Genomic DNA, 22343 nt, shown 5'->3' with positions numbered 1-22343 from the left:
GCTGCACTGCCCCTCTGACCTCATGTTCTTTCCATTCGTCCTGAGCCCTGTGGGGCGAGTCTCCTGAGCATTGAGAATGGGCAACTCAATCACTTTGCCTTCAGGTCCATAAACATCTTCAGTAAACTGCGTGGGGAGCTGCCACCTTGTGCTTTCCTGCTTCTCTTAGATCTGAGGGTGGTGGGTGGGACATGGGTTATCTGCGTCTGCTAGTGGTGGCCAAAGACCCGTTCAGGACATGAGTACAGCCTTTGTACATAGATGCTTGTCAGATACCTATGCCTGAGTCACACTGCACTGCCCTGGATGTCAGATACGTAAGTGCCTGGCTGTGTCCTCTTTGTACTTAGAGAATAGGTCCTGATTCTGTCCTTTAACAGCTGAGCCAAGCTAGTCCCCTCCTGAATGTCACACAGCCGAGCCAGCTCATGCTCTTCTCTGGTGGCCAAACAGGGCCCGGGGAACTAGTGGGAAGTCCCAGCCAAGTGCTGGAACACACTAATTTTTTTCCTTCCCAAAGAGTTGGAGAGATGGCTCAGAGGTTAAGAGCATTGTCTGCTCTTCCAGAGGTCCTGAGTTCAATTCCCAGCAACCACATGGTGGCTCATAAGCATCTGTAATGTGATCTGGTGCATACTGTATACATAATAAATAAATCTTAAAAAAAAAAAAAAAAGCTGGAAGAATGAGCAGGTGGAGGGGTGTGTGACATGAGGTGGCCCGCCCATGGGCAGGGCCTCAGCCTGGAAAAAGAAACCCAGTTGGAGGAGTCAGACAGGTCCAGAGGGCAGCTGGGAGCCGAGGAACCTGTTTTGTCCATCAACTGCTGGAGCAGGGACCAGACCTGGCCAACACCACTCTTAGGCCTGAGAAACCAGGAGCTGCCAACACTGCAGGGGCACAAGTGAAGTTTACTTCCAGTGGGGCCAGCAAACTAAAAGCTGTATCTGGATGCCAGCACTCCAGTGAGTGGGTGGAGGCCAAGCTCTGCCTAGCTCCTGAGGGCCACACTAATCTCACACCAGCGACAGCCCCCGCTGTCACCCTGGAGTCAAAATCTGCCCATCCTGACTTGTGTTCTGGTGGCTCTACCCTGAGGCTTAATGACAACAGCTCTGCACCCACTAGTTCACCCTGTGATGCTCTGTGCCCTGAGCTCCTGGACCCACTGTGCCAGCTACCAGCAGATGAAGAGAATAATCTCAGGGCTTCTCAGGGTGCCGGAACTCCAGGTGGTGAGCTGGAACTGGGGGCCAGAGACCCCACCCGCGCCTGGGCCCTATCCACTGTGGAGGAGCAGGAAGAAGGTGAGGAGCAGAGAGAGGAGGAGGAGGAGGAATGCCCCATCTGCACTGAGCCTTACGGGCCCGGTGAGCATTACCTGGCCCTGCTGAACTGTGGCCACAACCTGTGTGTGGGCTGCTTGCACCAGCTGTTAGGCATGACCCCAAGAGCTGACCCGGGCCGTGTGTGCTGTCCGCTGTGTCGTCAGAAGACGCCCATGCTAGAATGGGAGATCTGTCAGTTACAGGAGGAATTGCTTCAAGCTGATGGACCTCAGCGCCCAGTGCCCACTGCACCTGCCACACCCCTGCGCCCTGGCCCTGGGCCCTGGGGGTCCTTAGAGCACCGCTACCGGCTGCGCTTCCTGGCAGGGCCCGTGGGAGGACGGAGTTGTCTCCCCTTCCTGCCTTGCCCCCCCAGCCTAGGTATCTGGCTGTGGACACTGCGGGAACGTGGCCCCTGTGCCCGCCGCCTGTCCCTGCTGAGCCTGCTGGCACTTGAACTGCTGGGGCTGGCACTCATTTTTATGCCACTCATGTTACTAGGGGTGCTCCTGATGCTCCTGGACCGCTCCAGCCACTAAGCAGACCCGTGGTGTTGGCCAAGCTTTAAAGTCCATGCACCGATTCTGGTAATCAGCAAAGACTTGTTATCACCAACACCAAGACCAGATCTGCCCAAGAGCCTGAGCCAGCCAGAAGGCTTACACTCCCCTGTGGCCCAGATACTGGCTAAAGTCAAGGACACTAAGCCAAGGACAGCGTCTGAAGGAGACTGTGGCCCAGCAGGAGGGACTGTGAACAGAAGCCCATGTGCTCCCCGTGGACAGGCACTCTACTGGCCACAGGCAGAGGCGGGGCCATACCGCCAGCTCCTGTGTCCAGCTGCTAAGGGTGTCCACAAATGTAAACAGAGATCTGGCAGTGATTGTAGGAGAAGGCGGGGGCTGCAGGGACTCTCACCTGTTCCAGACAGAAGTTGTTGGGGTCCCCTGAAGGCCACAAGAGCTAGCAAGTGAGGCCTGCACTGCACAGACCCTGCTTTCAAAGGCTCCTCACCCAACCTAAGATACCCTCGCCAGACAGGGGAGCCTGCGACAGCTGGGTTTTGTCCTACAAGGGCCAAGACCTTGAACCCTACAAAGGCCCAAGGTTCAGCTCTGTCCTTAATTGACCATGCAGTTCATGTCACTGGGCCAGGAGCCCTCGCCTGGGAGATGCAGACAAATGCAAGTCCACCTCATGGTTTGTTGGTGACACAATGAAAAGTGGGATGTTTCAGACTGAGTGCTGTAACCAGTACAAGAAAGGCTCTCAATAAACAGCTGTTAATGATACTGTCTTTACCACAGCCATCTTCATTACCCGTGTCTGCCATCCAGGCAGCTCTCCTCACAACCCTTCAGTGATACCCGTTCCAGTTGCAGGCACAACAGTGCCATACAAGAGACTGCTGGGTCCTTGTCCCTGCCATCTTTGCTAGCTGCGAGCCTCTACTCACACCGTCCAAAGGCCATTTCCACACACCCTTGGCCAGAAGAAAGGTACTTTGGGGAGGGGGCGCAGGATCCCACTGGGTAACCCATGCTCACCTCACAATCCTCCTGCCTCAGCTTCCAGAGTGCTGGGACTACCAGTGAGCACCACCACACACAGTTGAAGGTTCTGTCTGCCTAGCTGGGCCACATATTAGCAGTCCTCTTTAACATTATGTCCATAGCCAGTCCCAGACCCGAGCAGCACCCTTGGCCCAGCTTGGCCTTCAACAAGCAGAGTAGGCCAACCTTGAGTGGAGCTGGGTCGCCTTCTAGAAGCTCCAGTTAGACCCTGTTTGGACTACAGCCCTAGGAACCTGCCCTGGGCCCAGCACAGCCCACAGGAGTAACCTTCAGTCAATGAACAAGTGCAAACTTTGGCAAAGAGTTTTAATGGCAAAGTTGGCTGTAGCGACAATGCCACACGGGGTAGGGCCAGAAGCCACGGTGGGCAAGAAAGGGTCAGCGGGCAACAGGACAGGGCCAGTTCCCTGAAGAAGCGGCGAGCAAGGGCCGGCAGGCAGCAGTGGGCAGGTGAATACTACATAATGGAACAGGCAGACAGTGGGTTCCGAACATGGCAAGTGCATGCAGCCCCACAGTACTGCCGGAAGGTCTGGTAGCAGCTGCCTTCGGATTCACCCCCCCACTGGCCACCGGATGGGGCCGTCAGGGCTTCAGGTGGCAGGCGGCTCAGGATGGACGTGTTGACAGCCAGCGCAGCCAGGCCATAGTCAGTGAAGAGCACAGTCTCACGGTGGCAAGTGGGACAGGAGATGAACTTGTACTTAGGGCAAGACTCGTATAGAATCTGCAGGCACTGCTCACACACAGAGTGCAGGCAAGACAGCACTCGGGGCCTCCGCTGGGTGACGTTGTATGTGTGCCCACAGGTGGGGCACTCCAGGGGCTCACCTGCTACCACCGGCCCAGATGATGAAGATGCAGAGGCTGTTGGGCCGGGCCGAATCACATATTGATTTACAATGACCTCATCCACTGGTGCCCCCCGGGGGAAGCCCAACTCAGAACTGCCCTTGCGGGGCCGCCTTGGCAAGGGTGGAGTGTGGGGTGCTCCTTCCAAGGTAGGCATGTCCCCCCCACATGCCTGGTTGACAATGATCTCTGTGTCTGAGGGCCAAGCACGCTTGGGTGCCAGAGTGGGAGTTGGCCTGGGTGCAGGTGGGAAGCAGGGGGTGGCCGCCTGGAGCTCAGGGAACTTTTCAGGGTGGACAATCTTCATGGCCTCCATTTTGAGGATGACATGGGGGCCTTTCAGGCAGGACATGAGGAGGCCCGGCCATCCGCTGCCCACCTCGGGCCCAGGGTCAGCTGGCATCCGGCTCTCTACAGTCAGACCGGACGTTGGCACAGGTGGGGGTGTTGGGTGGGGCCGTGGGGGAAGAGAGGGGGCTGCATCCTGGTCCTGCCAGGCCTGGTGAGGACCCCGGTTACTCCGTGGACTGCAAGGGGCAGCCGGTGACAGCTTGGAGGACAGCCCCGCTCCTAGTGGCCACAATGGCTTATCTGGTTCAGTCCGAAGAGGGGGAGGGAGAGGAGGGGGAGGGGGAAGCAGGCGGGGACAAGGGGGTATGGGAGGCTGTCTTGGGCTGTGAGGTTCACCCAGAGGCTCACCCAGGGTCTCTGTCTGCTGAGGCTGGCAAGGGGGCGTGGAGGGGCCTCCTCCTGTAGCAGAGGTCAGCAGTCCCTGGGCCGGGACATCTGGGCAGGCAGGGGCTAGGTGGGCCCCATGGCTCCAGGACAGGGCGCCCAGGGAAGGCAGCTAGCCTGATCCCTGGCTGCCGGAGGACCTGGGCTGCAGGCTCCGCGGCAACAGCAATGGAGAGGCCTGCACCAGGCCCGAGCTGCGGGTGAGAGATAGCGTGAGGGCAGCACGGGGGGGGGGGGCCACTTCCCCCTCACTCTCGCCCTTGCCCCCACCCCGGCACAAAGGACAGGGTGCCCGACCTCTGACCCTGACCTCATCCGTGGGCTCCAAGTCTCCACGGAACATGCAACCCCCTCCCCAGTATACTCGCCGAGGCCGGACTCACTGTCCGGAGGACTGACCCTATGAGAAAGGGAAGGAGCGATGTGTCTGACCCCCGCCCCTCCCCCCCGCCCCCCCATCCCCGCTCACCTGCCCCAGCCTGGCGTTCCCTGGCTGCGCCGCCGCCGCAGCAGAGGTTGTCTCAAAGGCAGGCCCGGATGCGGCGCTCGCACCTTGGCTCTCCGGCTCCAGCGGCTCCGGTAGCTCCAGCGGCGACCTGGGGCGATGGCGGGCGCAGGCGGCACCCAGGGGCGCGAGCGCTGGTGCTGGACGCAAGGCTCGGCACGGCGGCGGCGACAGCGGCGACGGCGGCGGCAGGTGCGTGCGGAGCGTGGCGCGTTCTGCGGCGGAGGCGCGGGGACCGCAGTGCGCGCGGCGCCCGCCCGCGCCCGCAGCGCCACCCCCCGTCTGGGGACCCGCGCGGGGTCCACGGGGCGGGGCCAGTCTCCCTGCCGCCCCTCGATCCACGCCAGGCCTGGCGTCTGCTCTTAGTGTCGACCTCGGGGCTAGCTACCGGCGGGTCAGAATCCCCGTGTCGCCAGCATTCCCTCCCCTCTTTGCTGATCCCACGAGGGGCCAAACCCTTCGCCGAATTTTGTAAGGGAAACTCTCACAATTTACTCTCTCACATTTTGAGCCTCACAATGCCCTCGCAGGGGTCCTAGCCGTCCACCTGTGTCTCGGCTACCTTTCAAGCTCTGAAAGGGCAGGGTCCTTTCCCTCCAAACCCCGACACACCCCCTGTGTGAACGCCCGGAGTTTTCCAACTCATTGACGTATCCACACTGTACCAGGATTCGTCAACTCTAAGAGAGCGATGTGTGATAACAAAACGGGTAAGAGTTTAACCAGATAGCAGAAGAGTGGACAGAGAAAGCTGGGGCAGTCACGAGGAGGCTCGGAGGGTTTACTGACCAGAGGTGGGGACTTGGAAATACCTGGACAGGCTGGCACTCCATGTGTAGGGTGGAGGGCCCCCTGAGCACACTCACCTGCCAAGGGTGGGGTAGCCCATTCTTGTATCTCATCATTGGGTCAGCACGTGCTTCTATGTTTCACAGCTATGTAGTAAACTGACCGCACCCAGCAGAGGCCCCATTCCTTTCCCCTTCCTCCTCCTACCTAGTCCTCTTCTACCTGGGCTACACCTTTGCCTCAGGGAAGCCCTCCGTGAGGAAAAGACAAAGGATGTTTAAATGTTTAAATGTTCAGAATGCCATCCTCTACCCTCTTGTGGCCGCGATACCTGTGACCAACACCGAGTACTATGCCTGACCCTGGACAGTCTACATTTTCTTCAGGCCAGCCCCTTTCTGTACAATTTGACGAATGGAACCAAAGCCGGGCCAGACTTTACAATTCTGTGGAACCAAGGGCCCACATCGCGGCTCCTTCAGCAAGACCAGGTGAGAGAAGGGGTCAGATACGATACGAGGGGCTGTAGAGGGGAGGCGTTTTGGGGATCATGGCATGATGCTGGGGTAACTCAGGTAGCTGTGGCCAGAGGAAGGAATGAGCCCACCCTTCCGGGAAGGGCTAGCTTACCCACCCACTCAGCCACCTACGGCCCCACCCTCTGCCCAGAGTCCCGCCCCGTGAAATGAAGCCACGCCCCATGGGAGAAAAGCCCCCCCCGTCCCGCTCCCCCCCCCTCCCGCCTCCGTGCCGTTCTGAACTGAGCGACGCCAGCCAAGGATCCTTCCAAGCCGGGTCTTTAGGAAACCCTGGAGCGCGGAGGCTTCTGGGGAATTAAGTTTCCACTGGGCTTCTCGGCCGGTTTTACGCATGCTCGCGGCTAGGGGCGGAGTCTATAGGGGCAATGGGCAAGATTAAAGGTGCTCATGTGATGAGCTCTGTTTTCCATCTCTTAACCATGTTTCCCCCAGACTCACTTCCTTCTACTTGCTAAGCTGGTAGCACTGTTGTAGCTCAGGCTACTCAGTCACCCTGGCTTGCAGGCCTGTCCTACTTGGTCTCTCCTTTCCAGAATGGAGTCTGAGCCTGTCCCACTGTAGTGTAGACCCAGGGGAGCCCATCGGTCGGCTAGTAAGCTTGCAACCATTGCCTAACCCCTATCCTCACCGTCCCGTGCCCACTATGGGCAAAGAGGTGAAGCTACAAAAGGAGAAGGGTGCCAGGACCAAGGATGGATACTAGCAACAGAAAACTTCGGGGCGCTTTCACTCCAACTCACCAACACAGGAAAATGCAGTTTCAGAAACGAGCTGAAAATGCCATTTGTGTCTGAACCCCACGTCACTAACAGTAAGATAAGTAAAGTTGTGTCAAACTTTTTTTTTTTTTTTTTGGTATTAGAAAAGTGGACAGTTGCTAGGCAGGTGGTGGCGCATGCCTTTAATCCCAGCACTCAGGAGACAGAGTGGATCTCTGTGAGTTCGAGGCCAGCCTGGTCTACAAAGGGAATCCATGACAGCCAGGGCTACACAGAGAAACCCTGTCTCGAAAAACCAAAATAAAAAATTAAAAAATAATAAAAGCAGGTGGGTGGTGGTGGCACACGTCTTTAATCCCAGCACTTGGGAGGCAGAGGCAGGTGGATCGCTGTGAGTTCGAGGCCAGCCTGGTCTACAAATCGAGTCCAGGACAGCCAAGGCAACACAGAGAAACCCTGTCTCGAAAAACGAACCAAAAAAAAAAAAAAAAAAGGTCCTGCGGATTCAAACATCCCAGTATCTGCTGGGTATGGGCGGTAGGTGGCAAGAAGGAGCTCTGAACAGTGGCTGCAGATATGTGAGCAATGGCTGGGTAACCCAGCCCATCTGAAGGCCCCAGAATCTGAAGGCCTGCCTCCACTTCCTTTCTGGGGCCATGACCCTACTGAGGTAGGGCATGCTCAGATGCATCCTGATTGAGTCACCCCAGATTGGCAAATGCCCCTTAAGAGTCCAAATCTTGGCCTCACCCATCTGGGAATGAAGGGTGACTCGCTGCCTGGCCGTATGCTCTAGTCGTTCCAGCCTCTTGGGATCTTGGAACCCCATCTTTGAGCTCCGCCCCCAAGGCCCCACCCCGCTCTAGGAGGGAAAAGGCACTTGCTGGTAGCTCTCCTCACAGGCACTGGGACCTGGAGCTGGTTGACTGGGAGCCGTACTGCTGCTGCCTGCTGCAGGTGAGTGATTGTCCAGAGACTGACTGGACAGCCCCTGCTCTCCCTTGGACCAGCTCATCAGTGGCTCTTAGCCTTTCGTCCCCGTTCTCAGCTGCATCCTGGAGCATTTCTTGGATACTTGGTGGAGGGTGGCGACTGCGCACACACAGACCTTGCACACATTCTAATGTGTCCACATCTGCACATAGATGCCTCAGGGATATGGCTCTCCACAGGGCAGACTCTTCCTAAATGGATGTTTTCTTGGGCTACAGGCTTTCAGGCAGCTTCTCTTTCCTGGAGTCCATATATGTGTCTCTGTTCACCCCTGCAGCCTGGGCCATGGACCCCCATGAGATGGTTGTGAAGAATCCATATGCCCACATCAGCATCCCTCGGGCTCATCTGCGCTCTGACCTGGGGCAGCAGTTAGAGGAGGTTCCGGCTTCATCCTCCTCCTCCTCTGAGATTCAGTCTCTGCCTTCAGGAACCTGTAACCCCGAGCCAGCGGGCCTCTTGCAAACTACTGAAGCCCCGGAGCCCAAAGGTATCAAGGGCGTCAAGGGTACTGCTTCTGAGCAGAGCCCCCAGACCTGGCAGTCACCCTGCAATCCTTATGGCAGTGGGCAACGTCCATCAGGACTGACCTATGCTGGCCTGCCGCCTGTGGGGCGCGGCGATGACATCGCCCACCACTGCTGCTGCTGCCCTTGCTGCTCCTGCTGCCACTGTCCACGGTTCTGCCGTTGTCACAGCTGCTGTTGTGTTGTTTCCTAGCCTGACTATCCACCCTCCGGGGCTGTGGGGCTCAGGCCTCTGCTCAATGCCAAAGTGGTACTGGATATCAGGGGCAGCTACTGTCATGGGCATCAGCCACTTCCTTCCCTGGACAGGGGAGCCTGTCCACCAGGAAGGTTTATCTGGAACCCTCTGGAATAGGGTTCCAGCTGCTAGCCATGCTGGCAGCAACAGGGACACCCTTCAGTTCTTGCAAGACTTTGGCAATAAAGCTGGGTGAGCATTGTACCAGTGAGTCCTTTTTGTAAAATTATTTTTTATTTTTACCAGGGCTCGTCCGTTTGAGAGAGGGTCCCAGTCAGGACAAATACAGTCTGCCCAACAGGCTCCCAGACTCTGTGGGATCTTCCAGAGACTGGAAAGCCATTGCCTTGTGACATCCATAATTTAGACGCTTTGTAGGTCTCAGTCTGCCCAGGGGCTTGTAGGTGGTAGTATGTCCAGGGCCCTGTACTCCCTAGGGCTAAAGCTGAGATAGTAAACAAGGCTAACCTGGAGTCATGAGGCAGGAGGGTGCCAGTGCATGCCACTGTGGGGGGCTCCAGGATAACACCCTGGGGGGAGGATCAGATTGGAGGACTACTGGTGGGCGGGGCTGGTGTTAGAGGTTTCAGGGAGTTGGAGCTTGGGATGCAGAGCCCAGAACCCAGCCCTGCCCAACGTGAGTCACCTCTCAGCCTCAGCCAGGTTTGCTTCTGGTTTCCCACAAACTGTAATTCTTACAGTGTAGAGTTCTGCAGAACGATTTCAAGCCTTGAAGTCGAGGCAGTGAAGGGCCGAGGGGGAGTGTCCTCTTTTTGTCTGTCCAAGCAACGTAAGATGCCTGTCAGGGGGGCCACGTATGAGATGCCAAGGGAGGGAGTGTGCAAGTTCAGCTCTGGCAGCCTGGTGTTTCCGGGGCGGGGCAGAGCCACGGCACCACGTGAGGGAGGAGGAAGAGCTGGCCTCACAAGACAAACGAGTCCTCCTGAAGTTGGCCCTCCTCTGATGCAGAGACGGGTCATACAAGAGGGCAGGCTAGATGTGCGGTGTGTCAGGGTCTCCAGGTTTGGGCAGATAGGTCATTGCCCCGACTCTCCTTTCTGAGCTCTTTGTCCCCTGTGCCAGTGAAGGCGGGCACAGGAACCCGTTTGACAAGTCTTAAAGGCAGCTGGTCTGCCAAGGGCTAAAAGAGTGGGTGAAAGTGAGTAAGGGAGGATTGGTCTGCAACCCAGTGTGCAGTCCTAGGGGCCCTGCTAGCCTATCCCAACACAACTGGATCTTCCTAATTCTGTGCTGTCTCCAGTCCTCATCACGGGGAACACTGACCTCACTTCCCTGCACTGTCTCCCCAGACTATTTATAGCAAAGGCTGAAGGTCAGATGGGCAGCCAACTCGGAGATGCTTCCGATGGGGCTGGGGGAGTGCTTTTGGGGTTTTTTTGGTTGTGTCTGAGTTCCACTTCAGGGCCAATGGGCTGGCTGCTGCCTGTGACATCACAAGATAGACCCAGTCTAGGTAGGGAGGAAGGTGATGCTGAGAAGTGCCACAAATTATCATGAATATGCACCCTACTCTGGAGCCAGTTCAGGGTGGGAGCAGGCTCCCCAAGGGTGGCCATCACTCAGGCCAAAGCAGGAAGATACTGCAGTGGGGGTGGGGGGTGGGGAGGATCGGATGAGACGGGTGAAGGCTTGAGCCTAGGAGAAGAGTACAAGAACGGGGTGGAGGGGGACAGACAGAAACACTGGGGACATCTAGGGTGGACAAAGCCAAAGCCAGGTCTCTAAGAGTTATGGGGGGGGGGAGGGGGGAGTGGTCTGGTCTGCATCCGGTTCTATGCAGGGGGCTGGCTCACCTTATCTCCTGCCCAGTGGGTGGTGCATCAGATCCAGTTGCAGGCCTTTGTAGCTGAAAGGGGAGCCCACTCTCACTTGATGCAGCCACCACCTGCCTCCTGCCGTCTTGCCTGTGTGGCCAGTAATGCGAGCCCAAGGAGGGAGCCATGAGGTGTCCAGGGTCCCCACCCCTCCTCCCACAATCCTCTAGCTGGGAATAGCTTTCTGGTGGAGTGGATGCAGGTAAGAAGCCTGGGGTTCAGGAAGGCTAGGGGGGGTGGCAGTGGGGCAAGCAGGAGGGGCCATAGAAAGGTTTCATCAGTGGGATAGTGTGCCATTCCAGCCAATGGCCACAGAAACAGATATGCCCAGAGTTTGTGATAGCCTGAGGCTACCATCTTCCCTCCAGATGTGCAGACATCTACGGTCCCACAGTCCTGGCTTCTGTCTTCTTGGAAGGCATTCTAAGGCCAGCATGGGCGAAACTGTCACATAGGTGGGCAGAGGTGAACTGTAGCTTGTGCTGTTGCCCTGTTGGCTCCCTCGTACTTTCCCTAGGATGCTGCAGCCTGAAGGCCTCCGAGGCTTGGAGGAGGGGGCAGCCCCGACAGCCCCACGGAACGACTGCATCATCTGTTACTCAGCCTACGATCTCTCCGCACACTTGCCTCGCCGCCTCTACTGCGGCCACACCTTCTGCCAGGCGTGCGTGCGGCGGCTGGACACTCCAGCCCACGACCAACACTGGATCCCCTGCCCACAGTGCCGTCAAAGTACCCCTGTGCCCCGCGGAGGGGTGACAATGTTGGACCTGGACCTGGCTGCCTTCTTGGCAGTCAAAGCTGAACGGGAACCATTGAGAACAGAACCCAGGTCCTCTGTCCCCCTCAAAGTCAGCACTGCCATCACTCAGCAGCCGGCTGCACTCTACCCGACCTTGGGCCCCCAGCCCCATTTTCCTCAGCCTGGATGCTGCTGCTGGGGCTGGGGGAGACTATGCTGGTTCCCCCCTGGGAGCCCTGAAGTCTAAGTTCTGGCTATCCCCACCCCCTACCCCTCCACACACACACAAAGGAAACTGCTTAGTAGTTTGCCTGCCTTGGAGCCAATAATCATACACAGTGGAGATGGAACATCCCTGCTAGCCGCGTATCCGTCTTATCGTTTTACATGACCCAAGATAGTACTGTCACCCTGACCAGAAACATTTCAGGCCATAGCTTAAGGTCAGAGTCAATGGCCATGGTGCCACAAGACCCCACAGTAGGCTGGTGATCTCCCATTATCCTGGTTTAGATTCCCATACCCCAAACTAGCCTGGTTTTGTTTGGCTAGCCAGCATCCGGCTGTTTGGCTGGCTGGCTGGCTATGTCACTTGCAAACCCGGGACTCAGCTCAGAGAATGGCTCCCTCCGAAGAGTCTGTGTGTGGGGGCGGGCGGGGGTGCAGGGGCCTGGACAGGGCCAGGCTATGGTTGTACGTGAGTAGCTGGTGTCAGAGCAGGTTGTCCTCTCTGTAAACAAGCAGAAGTGTGAGCCAGGAAGGAGGGCAAGTGGCCTCCTTTATCACCCGAGCCTTACATCCTATCATTTAGCAAGGGTGGGTCTGCTGCAGCCCAAAGCTCCCTCTTTTTCACAGGCACTAAAGAAGGGTGTCACAAGAGGGCTAGCTCTGACAGGGGGTCTTGCCTGAGGTCTTACAGCGCAGTATCCTATATCAAGACTCTCGGCTTCTTTCTGCCACCAGTGGCCATAACGCAGACCTTTCTGGAGGTGCTAGAGGTCATAAATTGCTGACAACTCCAGGCCGAAGCCTCCGTCCCTCTAGGAAAGAGCTGTATTCGGAAGCCCCTGGGAGGGGCCTCTTGGGCAGTGGATGTAGGAAGGGAGGAAAGAGAATTTGCTGAATAGACTGTGAGAAAGCTTCTTTCCTGGGCAAAGTCCCTCAAAGCAGCCAAGGACAGGGCTGGTCAGTGAGCAGAGAAAGCCTGCAGGGGAGGGCCCAGTCCCCATCCCAGGGCCTGGAAGGGGCCTGATCCACAGAAAGGGACACTGCACATGCACGTGGGGACAGGACAGGGCTCCAGTGGGAATCGATATTGAACCGAGTCAGGCAATGAGCTCTGCCCTCCTACTTCCATCCTCTTTGCCGACAGAGACTCCATGTCCTGGACCCCCTGCTTGCCTCCACAGAAAGCCCTACTGGATCTGGCCCCACCCCGTACACTCAGATTTGAATCTGCTGACCTCAGAGCCTGGGTACGTCCCCAAGCCACCTGAGGAAATCCATCTTCCACACCCACCTGGTACAAAGGGCTTCCCCCTCTTACCTCTATCAGGTGCAGGGATGACCAAGATAAAATTTGCAGAGTTCAGAGGAACACAGGAGGAGGAAGAGGAGGAGGAGAACAACTTTCTCACGGGGTCCCTAAGCCACCCCAGCCAGAATGACAGCATCTCCTGCCTGGGTGGTGGAAACTGTCCATTAAATGTATCAGATGCCTACTGGTGGCTGCAGTCTCTAGCTCTGTTATACTGGCCAGATGTCGCCCATCTCTGGAAGAAGTCCCACCCCAAGAGAGTCGGGCTAGGGGCTCAGAACTCCTAGCCCTAAGATGACAAGGGTCTGAAGAAGGCCTTGGGACCAGGCAGGGTCTCCCTTTGGGGGCCCCAGCTCCTGGGTAAACATTAATGGGGCGCCACACACAGCAGGTCATGTGCGCACCCAGCAGATCTTTGACCTGCAGCTGTTCCCGCTGTGCCTCCTCCCCGCTGGTACCCCCTCACCACGCATGCAGGTAGGAGCTCCTACAACCAGACAAGCTCTAGGCCACTGGGACCAGAGCTGAGTGACCACCAGGTCCAGGCTTTGGGTGCCATTTAGAACCTAGGGACAGGCAGGAGGGAGGAGGCACAAAGGACCCCTGGGCCTGAGCCCAAGCTCTAGGGAAGGGGCCAGGGTAGAGTTAAGATTCAAAGAGTACCAGACCCAGAGGCCCATGGGCCAGAGCTGTCAGGAGGGCCCTGATGTGGATAGGGGGCTCCCAAGCCCTGCTCCTAAGTCTGGGGGTGGGGGTGGGGCTCTTATCAAGTGAAGATGTCACTTGTTTGGTATCAAATACCAAAGTCTAAGCTGGGACCATCTGCAGTGTCCTTAGTGACACTTCATAGGAGAAATCCCAGGGTTCTCTTATCTACTTCCTGCCAGCACTCCAGAACCCTGTGCCCTCAGTCAGCTGCCAAACTTTCTTCCAGCTAAGACCAGTGAGGGAGCTGGGGAGCCAGTGGCCCTTCTCACCTGGCCCCCGAAACTAGCCTGGGCTCGCCTGACAACCACCTGAGGTCACTGTAGCCATCCATCTGTGGTCAGAGGGAAGGGAGAGCTACCAAGACTGGCAAGGTGGGGGCTGCCGCTGAAGTTTCAGGTTGGGGGCCTAACTTTAGCCTTGCTTGGTGGGATAGAAGCTGAAGTAGGAGGGACGACCAGCTCTTACCTGCCTTGCCCTCAGCAAATCTAGGATTGGGCCTGGATCTTTTCTCTGCTCGAAATCCATGCCGAATTCCCTCGCTGGTGGCCAGGCCCCCAACCCTACTCTGGCTGCGATTGACCTGGCGGACCAGAGTCTGAAAAATGCAGGTATCAGGTGGCCCAGGGCTCCTACCTCTTGCCAGCTGCTCTGGGCACAGCAAGGTGTCTCTCTCTTTCCTCGGGAAGAGTGGAGGGCTTTCCTCACACCTCTGGCCTGAGCCAGACTCACTGAAACACTTCCTGTTTCTGTACCTCACCCACGTCCCCTTGTGCCCCCAGCTCCTTTCACCTCTTGCTTCTCCTCCTTGGGGGAGGGAGTTCTACAAACAGCTCTACTTGACTTGACCCCTGCAGGGATCTCCAGTTCTGTCCCAGGCTTGGAGGAGGAGGAAGGCACAGACCCCTGGGCCTTCTCTCACCTGAAGAACACTGGCCTACGGAAAGGTAGGACTCAGGGTGATGAGACAGCATGCAGGCAGGCCGCTCCTGGCTTCCCCTTTTCCAGCAGAGTAGTCTGGGACCTAACAGGACACATCTCATTAGAGACCCACATTGCTCTGCGTGAGAAAACCCCTCTTCCGGCCTCTTGTCCTCTCCTCACTCCCTGCTGATGGCTCCAATTCTGGGACTCCCCGCTTCAAGGTCACGGGCTTAGTCATATGGCAAAGGAGCAAGGGAGGACAGAGCAGGGGACACAGACTATGCCCCGGGAAGCAAACACAAGGGGACACATGGGATCCTGCCCAATGGGACAGAAGGGAGATCTGTGCTCTCCCTGCAAGGCAACAGGAAATATGGTCCCTGTTCTCAGGGAGCAAAGTGGAGGCAGGGTGCTGCTGCTGGGCAGTGGCTAGCTGGTTAAAAATAGTCCTATCCGGTGTCCCTAGAGGTCAGCATGGCCAACAGGCTCCACCGGGTGGTCATCGGCTTCCTCAAGGCGTGTGGACTCCTGGGAAGCCTCTACTTTTTCATCTGTTCCCTGGACATCCTCAGCTCGGCCTTCCAGCTACTAGGCAGTGAGTGACAGGTGGGAGGCTGGGGTGGGAAGTCAACATGTTTTTTTTGTTTTTTCGAGACAGGGTTTCTCTGTGTAGCCTTGGCCATCCTGGACTCACTTTGTAGACCAGGCTGGCCTCGAACTCACAGCGATCCGCCTGCCTCTGCCTCCCAAGTGCTGGGATTAAAGGCGTGCGCCACCACGCCCGGCTATGGAAGTCAACGTTTCTTACAGCCTCATTGCATATCTCCCCTCCCCACTCCCGTGTGTGTATGTTTGTGTGTGTGTGTGTGTGTGTGTGTGTGTGTGTATAGGCAAAATGGCTGGAGACATTTTCAAGGACAATGTGGTGCTGTCCAACCCTGTGGCTGGCTTGGTCATTGGCGTCCTGGTCACAGTTCTTGTACAGAGCTCCAGTACATCATCCTCTATTGTGGTCAGCATGGTGGCCTCTAAGTGTGAGTGCACCTCTGGGTCCCAGGGTAGAGGTGGGTGGCTTGGTGAACAGGCAGTGCTGACAATGGCACCCCTACAGTGCTGACCGTCCAGGGATCCGTGCCTATCATCATGGGTGTCAACGTGGGCACTTCCATTACCAGCACCCTGGTCTCCATGGCACAGTCAGGGGACCGGAATGAGTTCCGGAGGTGAGTGAGAGCTGAAGGGCCAGGCTGGGTCTGCGTTGACCTCAGTGGAGGCTCCTCAGACAGACAGCCTGGCCCGTGTGATGACTGCAGGGCCTTCAGCGGCTCGGCTGTTCATGGCATCTTCAACTGGCTGACAGTGTTGGTATTGCTGCCGCTGGAGAGTGCCACAGCAGCATTAGAGAGGCTGAGTGAGCTGGCCCTGGGTACTGCTAGCCTGCAGCCAGGGGGGCAGGCCCCTGACATCCTCAAGGCACTGACGCAGCCTTTCACACACCTTATCATCCAGGTGAGGACAGTTGTGCTGTAGGAAGGTACCTGCGCTGGGCTAATGAGGAGGCGGCAGAAGCCCTGTCCTGGAATGGGACAGAAGAGGGTCTAGGTTGGTCACAGGCTGGGGTATAGGGGTGCCAGACACATACTCACATCTCTTCTGTCTGCCAGCTGGATAGCAGCCTGATTGCCAGCAACAACGCCACTAACAGCAGCCTGATTAAGCAATGGTGCGGCACCAGGGGGGAGCCGGTGAGGTGCCTCTGACTCTATCTCTCCTTTGACCTCTGACCTGCTGAATCATCCCAGCCACTTGATCTTGAGCCTTCTGACCTCTGTTTGGCCTGCTGTGAGCCTGGCCTGAGTCCTCCCTATCCCTCGACCCCAGGGGAGCGGAGAGGATTGCGGCACCTCCAACTCCTGCACAGAGAGGAACAGCACAGCATCTCCAGAGGAGAGCAAGCTACCCTGTGAGTACCTCCACCCATCCTGCTAGGTGCCCTGACTTCTTCCTCCTCTTCCTCTCCTCCTCCTCCTCACCACCCTGCCCTGCCCTGCCCTGCCCTGCCCTGTCGCAGGCCACCACCTGTTTGTGGGCTCAGAACTCACAGACCTGGCTGTGGGCTTCATGCTGCTGGCTGGCTCTCTGCTGGTGCTCTGTGCCTGCCTGGTCCTCCTGGTGAAGCTACTCAACTCTGTGCTGCAGGGCCGTGTTGCACAGGCTGTGAGAACCACCATCAACGCAGGTAGGTGTGAGGAGGGCCTGGGCTTGGGCCTGGGCTAGAGGACAAGGCCTGGATTTAAGAATCATTCAACAGGCCGGGCTTGGTGGCGCATGCCTTTCATCCCAGCACTAGGGAGGCAGAGGCAGGTGGATCTCTGTGACTTCAAGGCCAGCCTGGTCTACACAGTGAGTCCAGGACAGCCAAGGCTACACAGAGAAACCTTGGCTCAAAAAAAAAAAATAAAATAAAAATAAAAGAATGACTCAACACCCCCACCATACATACTTGCAGATTTTCCTTTCCCCTTTGGCTGGCTCAGTGGCTATTTGGCCATCCTCGTTGGTGCAGGCCTAACTTTCTTGCTTCAGAGCAGTAGTGTGTTCACAGCAGCCATCGTGCCCCTCATGGGTAAGCTGAAGTCGGCAGGAGGGCTTGGGGTCGGGATAGCTGGGCTTTGGCCTCCTGGTGACCTTTCTTTCCTTCAGGGGTTGGGGTGATCAACCTGGAGCGGGCCTACCCCCTCTTCGTGGGTTCCAACATTGGCACCACCACCACAGCCCTGCTGGCTGCTCTGGCCAGCCCTGTAGACAGGTTGCTCATCGCTGTCCAGGTACCTCCCCTCAACCATGCCCCTGCTGCCAGCACAGCCCAGGCTGGTGACATCCCCAGCGGCCCTTGGCCTCCCTAGACTCCACCGGCAAGCCCGCAGCACCACCTCACAGACCCAAGGAGACAGTGCAGCCATCTCACAGCCCTCGGCTCAGTTAGTCCTTTCCAGGACTGCTTTCCCAGAATGACCTGTGGTCATCTTGTGCCCGTTATCCTTCTATCATTGGCAGCATCTCCAGATTGCCCCCAAGGACCACTGCCCCTCTGGCCCCTCCATCCTGGACTCTTCACTGAGACCCCTTGGGCATCCAGGGATGGTTCTCTGGTCCACACTTCCAGCGTGACTGTTCCCAAATTCCTGTTCTTCCACGTACCAAGATCACTAACTAAAGAGTGTCTTGTCTTCCCAGACTCCATCCTGGGGCTGCCCAACTGTGTCAGCTTAGTCAGGCCACCCGAGCTGAGACCTGATTCTGCCTCTAAATGGTCTCCCTCTAACCCCAAACAGCCCAGCTCTGTGCCTCACTCTTAGCCCTATTTGAGCTCTGACTCTCCAAATCACCTTAGTCTTTGGTCCACTGCCCTGACCCTAGCTACCCTCTGCCCAGGATGGGATCAGGGTATGAAATCTTGGGTTGCACTGTCTGCTGCTCCTAGGAAGGAAATGAGTCTAGCTCCCCCTGCATCCCGCCTGCCTCTGCCACTTTGCCTCTGTACCGTCTGTGTCACTTAGACCCTCCTGACCCTGTACCGCCCTCTCCTGGCCCTCTGGATGATGCTCCTTCACTTAAGGCCATGTGTAGTGTTCCCTGCCCACCTCCCGTAGTCTCTGACACCAGCAGGCATGTGCTCCCCACACAGGTGGGGCGTAGGCCCTTATCTCCTAGAATGTGGGGGAGGGGCACGTGCTGTCCTACGTGGTCTGTGTGAACCAATCCACAGGCCACAGCAGACAAGCTTTCGAATTGAACAAAGTAGGGAAAGGCCTGGTTTCTGAGGAGCCCGGGCGGCCCGTGTCATCTGATCCAAGCTCCTCACCCCTTCCTGCCCTTCCGGCCCACCAGGTTGCGCTCATCCACTTCTTTTTCAACCTGGCTGGCATCCTGCTGTGGTACATGGTGCCTGTCCTGAGACTGCCCATTCCACTGGCCAAGCGCTTTGGGGAGCTGACCGCCCAGTACCGCTGGGTGGCCATCGTCTACCTGCTCTTCACCTTCCTGCTGCTGCCCCTGGCAGCCTTCGGACTCTCCCTGGCAGGGGGCTTGGTGCTGGTCGCAGTGGGGGGTCCTCTGGTGGGACTGGTGCTCCTTGTCATTCTGGTTAACGTCCTGCAAAGGCACCGGCCATCTTGGCTGCCACGCTGTCTTCAGGCCTGGGCCTGGCTGCCACTCTGGCTCCGTTCTCTGGAGCCCTGGGACCGGCTGGTGACTGGCTGCTGCCCCTGCAGGGCCTGCAGCAACTCCCATGAGACCAACAAAGTGGCTCACTGCTATGAGAACCCACAGGTCCTAGCTTCCCAGCAGTTGTGAAAAGTAGGAGCCATAGTCCATCAACCCAGCTCCATTAGCTTCAGGGCAGTGGAGCCTGGCGAGACTGCCTGCCGGTCTTCCCAGGGCTCCACGTGGACCTCTTAGTCTCCTGCATCATCTTCTTTGAAAATAAACGAGGCTATTACTGAGGAGTGTTGACTTTCTCTCTCAAACTGGGTTGTCTGAGTGGACAAGAACAAGTGGCGCTATGCTGCCCCTAGCGGGAGTCTCGGGGATTAGGGTCTTATACTCACCCCCACCCACCCCGTGGCCACGGCTTGTTTATTTCTGCGGTGGCTGGTAACAGCCGGTTTACCGGAGGCCTTCAGGGCGAGCGCAGCCTGGGAAGACTGGTTGGGCAGGGCAGAGAGACGCCGCCCCCCCCCCCCCAACGATGGGTGGGAGTGAGCTGCAATAGAGAATATGACTTGTACAAGAGGCTGAGTTTTCGTCCTGCCGGCAAGCTCTGTCAAGCACGCTCTCCCCAGCCGCCAGGGGGCACCCTTCCCCCCATCCTCCGCCACCTTGGTGCCCAGACTTGTCCAGAAAGCCTGCTAAGACTTGCCCAACTAGGTGAAAGGATACGAGGCCTAAACACCATTTTCTTCACCTGGGTGTTTAAGGACAGACCTGGGAAGAGCATGGGGCCCTGGTTGGGGCTCTCGCCCTTCCTCCTCTCCTCCTGCGGGACATTTCTGGTTTTCAAACAGGTTTGTCCCACAGCCAACAGGTAACCGGACACCAGAGAAGAGGCACAGACCTCTCCTGGAGACACCTCCTATAGTTGGTTTTGTTTTGGTTTTTCGAGGCAGGGTTTCTCTGTGTAGCCCCAGCTGTTCCACACTCACTTTGTAGACCAGGCTGGCCTTGAATTTACAAAGATCAACCTGCCTCTGCCTGGGATTACAGCGCCGCCACGGCACCCAGCCACACCTCCTACAGTTTAAGGCTGCTCTCAACCTGAATACCACCCCTTCCACACCACCAAAGAAAACAACCTAAAACTCAGAAACTAGGTTATAGCGATCAGACCAAGGTGTGCCACCACACCCGGCTTGTTCGTTTAATTGAGTGGGGTTCTTTTTGTTTTGATATTTGAGACAGGGTTTCTCTGTGTAGCCCCGGCTGGCCTGGAACTCAGAGATCCGCCTACCTCTGCCTCCTGAGTGCTGGGATTAAAGGCGTGCGCCACCACTGCCCAGCTTGAGTGGGGTCCTTTTCGGCTGCGTGTTTTGTACATGCACCTCCTGTGCCTGGTGCCATCGGAGGTCAGAAGGCGTCAGATCACCATGTAGGTACTGAGACCCAAACTTGAGCCCTCTGCAGGAGCAACAAGAACTCTTTTTATTTAAAGGTGTATTTATTTTATGTGAGTGCTCTGTGTACATGTGCACACCTACAGGCCAAAAGAGGGCATCAGATCCCAGTACAGATGGTTGAGAGCCACCAAGTGGTTGCTGGGAATTGAACTTAAGCCTCCGGAAGAACAAACAGTGCTCTTAACCTCTGAGCCATCTCTTAAGCCTACAACAAGACCTTTTTTTTTTTTTTTTTTTTTTTTTTTCCTGGTTTTTCAAGACAGGGTTTTTCTGTATAGCCTTGGCTGTCCTGGACTCACTTTGTAGACCAGGCTGGCCTCAAACTCACAGTGATCCTTCTGCCTCAGCCTCCTGAGTGCTGGGATTAAAGGCAGGTACGCACGCCCAGCCCACAACAGGAACTCTTTAACCCTGAGCCACAGCCAGCTCCCTTTATATTTATAAATTTCCTTTGATCCTCACACACAGTGGGTGTGCCCATGGTCCTTTCTGTCATTTTAGGACATCCCAGGCGGTCTTTACCTCTAGTGTCACCCAGGTCCTGTGCCTTTCCCTACCCTCAGCCCCAAGACTTCCTAGGCCCAGGATTTACTCTGTCCACCAGGAGAACTGACTGGCTGAGCGGAGGACTTGGGGAGAAGAGCTCCAGCAAGGACAGAGCAAGGTCTGTGCAGCGTAGCCTCAGTTCACCCACTCTTACAACTGATTGCAGGGTGCTCTTCAGAGCCTCATGGTGTTCTCTGATGTTCCGGAGGAGGGGCCGAGCCACACTGCTTCCCTGGAAGTGAGGCCTAGTCTGCTGAGGAAGCACCTTGGCACCTCTCCTTCCGGGGTGAGGGGAGGCCTTCCACAAAAGCTGGCCACAGGGTCCTTTAAGGCCGCAGAGACTGTCTGCCTGCTGCTCCTGCCTGGCAGTAATGCACCCTCCCACTGGGACCATGGCCACCAGTAAACAGAGCCTTCCGTTGTACAGCCTTCAACAGCTGCAGGCTGGGGAGGGAGGGCTGTCGGCTCCAGCTTTTCCAAACCTGCTTTATTTGGGGTTCTTTAAATGCTTATACCTCCCTTCCAACCCACCTAGCCTAGATAGGAGAGAAAGGCAGTTTATGGGAACAGGAGAAGTAGACCTTGTTGGATTCAGTTTATGGGAGCGATTCCCCCTGGCACAATCGGCAGCTCAGCAGACCAGCAAATCCACCACAGTTGCTACCTGAAGCCTCAGCTGGAGCCCAGAGCATCTCAAAGTGGAGCGATGATTAACCAAATATCAAGACCCAAAAAGTCCCGCCTCCTATTTTGGGTGCATATATATATAATCTTCTCTCAGAGTCTGTACTAGGCTATGTTTCAGCTGGCAAAAACCAAGCCCCCACACAAGGTGATTCGACCTCCAAGTGGATAAACATCACCTGTTCTCTCTCAAGTCTCTTCCCCATACCACACCTGGGATCAAAACAAAAACATGTTTACATCTAATACTTATGCCTCACTTGGGCTCAAAAGAAAAAATGTTTCTATCCACCACAGAGGACAGGCACCCAATGCTCCCACAGCCCATCCTGCCTTGCTTCCCTGCTCTTCCGGCCGGCCCTATGCACTTTCAGGCTGTACGTAGGCTCCAGGCTTTTTGGTCTATTTGGTCTTCTTTCCCCAGTGGCACAGGGGAACTCTCTCGGCTCATGGGAGAGACCTACAGTATCTCCCTGTACCAGCTGTGGGCAGCCACTGTCCTTAGTGAGCTCAAGCCCGGGAGTTATGTCTTTTGCTGTGTTGTCTGTACCTGTTGCCCAGTCTGGGACCGACCCAAACATCTCAGAGGGAAGCCCTGGCAGTGCGGTGTGTTAAAACTCAGAACTTCTGCTTCCTTCACAGATGTGTGATGGCTGTGAGACTCGAGTGGTTCAGTTTGTGCTTGGCAGCTAAGCTACCCTGCAGGGCCGAGTATCTTCACCTCAGAAGATATGCTGGGCATGGAGATAACCCTCAACATGCCCAAAGTAAGCTCCCACTCATTTAGACCTCCTGAGGTATGGGGTCCTCTCAGTGGGGTCAACAGAGCCTAGGCCCCTCTTCCTGTACTATCCTTTTGGGGAAAGGCAGTCAGGTTTTCTAGGAGACTGACTCCA

The 22343-nt window shown here is 56.7% G+C and overlaps 5 protein-coding genes across 7 annotated transcripts; 4 read left to right on the top strand and 1 right to left on the bottom strand.

The window, feature by feature from the left end:
* The first annotated feature begins 278 nt into the window (after window positions 1-278).
* On the top strand, window positions 279-1958 carry LOC127207014 (uncharacterized). The gene is made up of 2 exons (XM_051166305.1): window positions 279-317; window positions 836-1958. Exons 1-2 carry the CDS (start codon window positions 279-281, stop codon window positions 1865-1867), a joined length of 1071 nt encoding a protein of 356 aa, XP_051022262.1. The 3' UTR covers window positions 1868-1958.
* Window positions 1959-2982: 1024 nt separating this feature from the next.
* On the bottom strand, window positions 2983-5082 carry Rnf208 (ring finger protein 208). 2 transcript variants are annotated; one of them, XM_051166679.1, is made up of 3 exons: window positions 4800-4894; window positions 4454-4683; window positions 2983-4165 (listed from the first exon to the last, which is right to left on the bottom strand). In XM_051166679.1, exon 3 carries the CDS (start codon window positions 4155-4157, stop codon window positions 3360-3362), a length of 798 nt encoding a protein of 265 aa, XP_051022636.1. In that variant the 5' UTR covers window positions 4158-4165; window positions 4454-4683; window positions 4800-4894; the 3' UTR covers window positions 2983-3359. The 2 variants fall into 2 exon arrangements, with proteins under 2 accessions (XP_051022636.1, XP_051022634.1); XM_051166677.1 differs by lacking the exon at window positions 4800-4894 and adding an exon at window positions 4959-5082 and having other exon boundaries at window positions 2984-4683.
* Window positions 5083-6201: 1119 nt separating this feature from the next.
* On the top strand, window positions 6202-9005 carry Cysrt1 (cysteine rich tail 1). Of its 2 annotated transcripts, none has more exons than XM_051166333.1 (2): window positions 6202-6274; window positions 8312-9005. In XM_051166333.1, the coding sequence occupies exon 2, from the start codon at window positions 8320-8322 to the stop codon at window positions 8752-8754; it is 435 nt and encodes a 144-aa protein (XP_051022290.1). In that variant the 5' UTR covers window positions 6202-6274; window positions 8312-8319; the 3' UTR covers window positions 8755-9005. The 2 variants fall into 2 exon arrangements, with proteins under 2 accessions (XP_051022290.1, XP_051022289.1); XM_051166332.1 differs by lacking the exon at window positions 6202-6274 and adding an exon at window positions 7831-7998.
* A 2092-nt stretch (window positions 9006-11097) lies between these two features.
* Window positions 11098-11629, top strand: Rnf224 (ring finger protein 224). The gene has a single exon (XM_051166935.1). The coding sequence runs from the start codon at window positions 11153-11155 to the stop codon at window positions 11621-11623; it is 471 nt and encodes a 156-aa protein (XP_051022892.1). The 5' UTR covers window positions 11098-11152; the 3' UTR covers window positions 11624-11629.
* Window positions 11630-13293: 1664 nt separating this feature from the next.
* Window positions 13294-19065, top strand: Slc34a3 (solute carrier family 34 member 3). The gene is made up of 13 exons (XM_051166744.1): window positions 13294-13390; window positions 14102-14229; window positions 14476-14565; window positions 15009-15137; window positions 15433-15576; window positions 15654-15765; window positions 15856-16051; window positions 16207-16287; window positions 16424-16505; window positions 16614-16781; window positions 17052-17168; window positions 17246-17370; window positions 18434-19065. Exons 1-13 carry the CDS (start codon window positions 13308-13310, stop codon window positions 18896-18898), a joined length of 1920 nt encoding a protein of 639 aa, XP_051022701.1. The 5' UTR covers window positions 13294-13307; the 3' UTR covers window positions 18899-19065.
* Window positions 19066-22343: the final 3278 nt, after the last annotated feature.

This window comes from Acomys russatus, chromosome 24, assembly GCF_903995435.1.
Source record: "Acomys russatus chromosome 24, mAcoRus1.1, whole genome shotgun sequence".
NCBI lineage: Eukaryota > Metazoa > Chordata > Mammalia > Rodentia > Muridae > Acomys > Acomys russatus.
The sequence above is the reverse complement of the archived record's forward strand: the minus strand, read 5'-3'. Positions and strand labels throughout refer to the sequence as shown.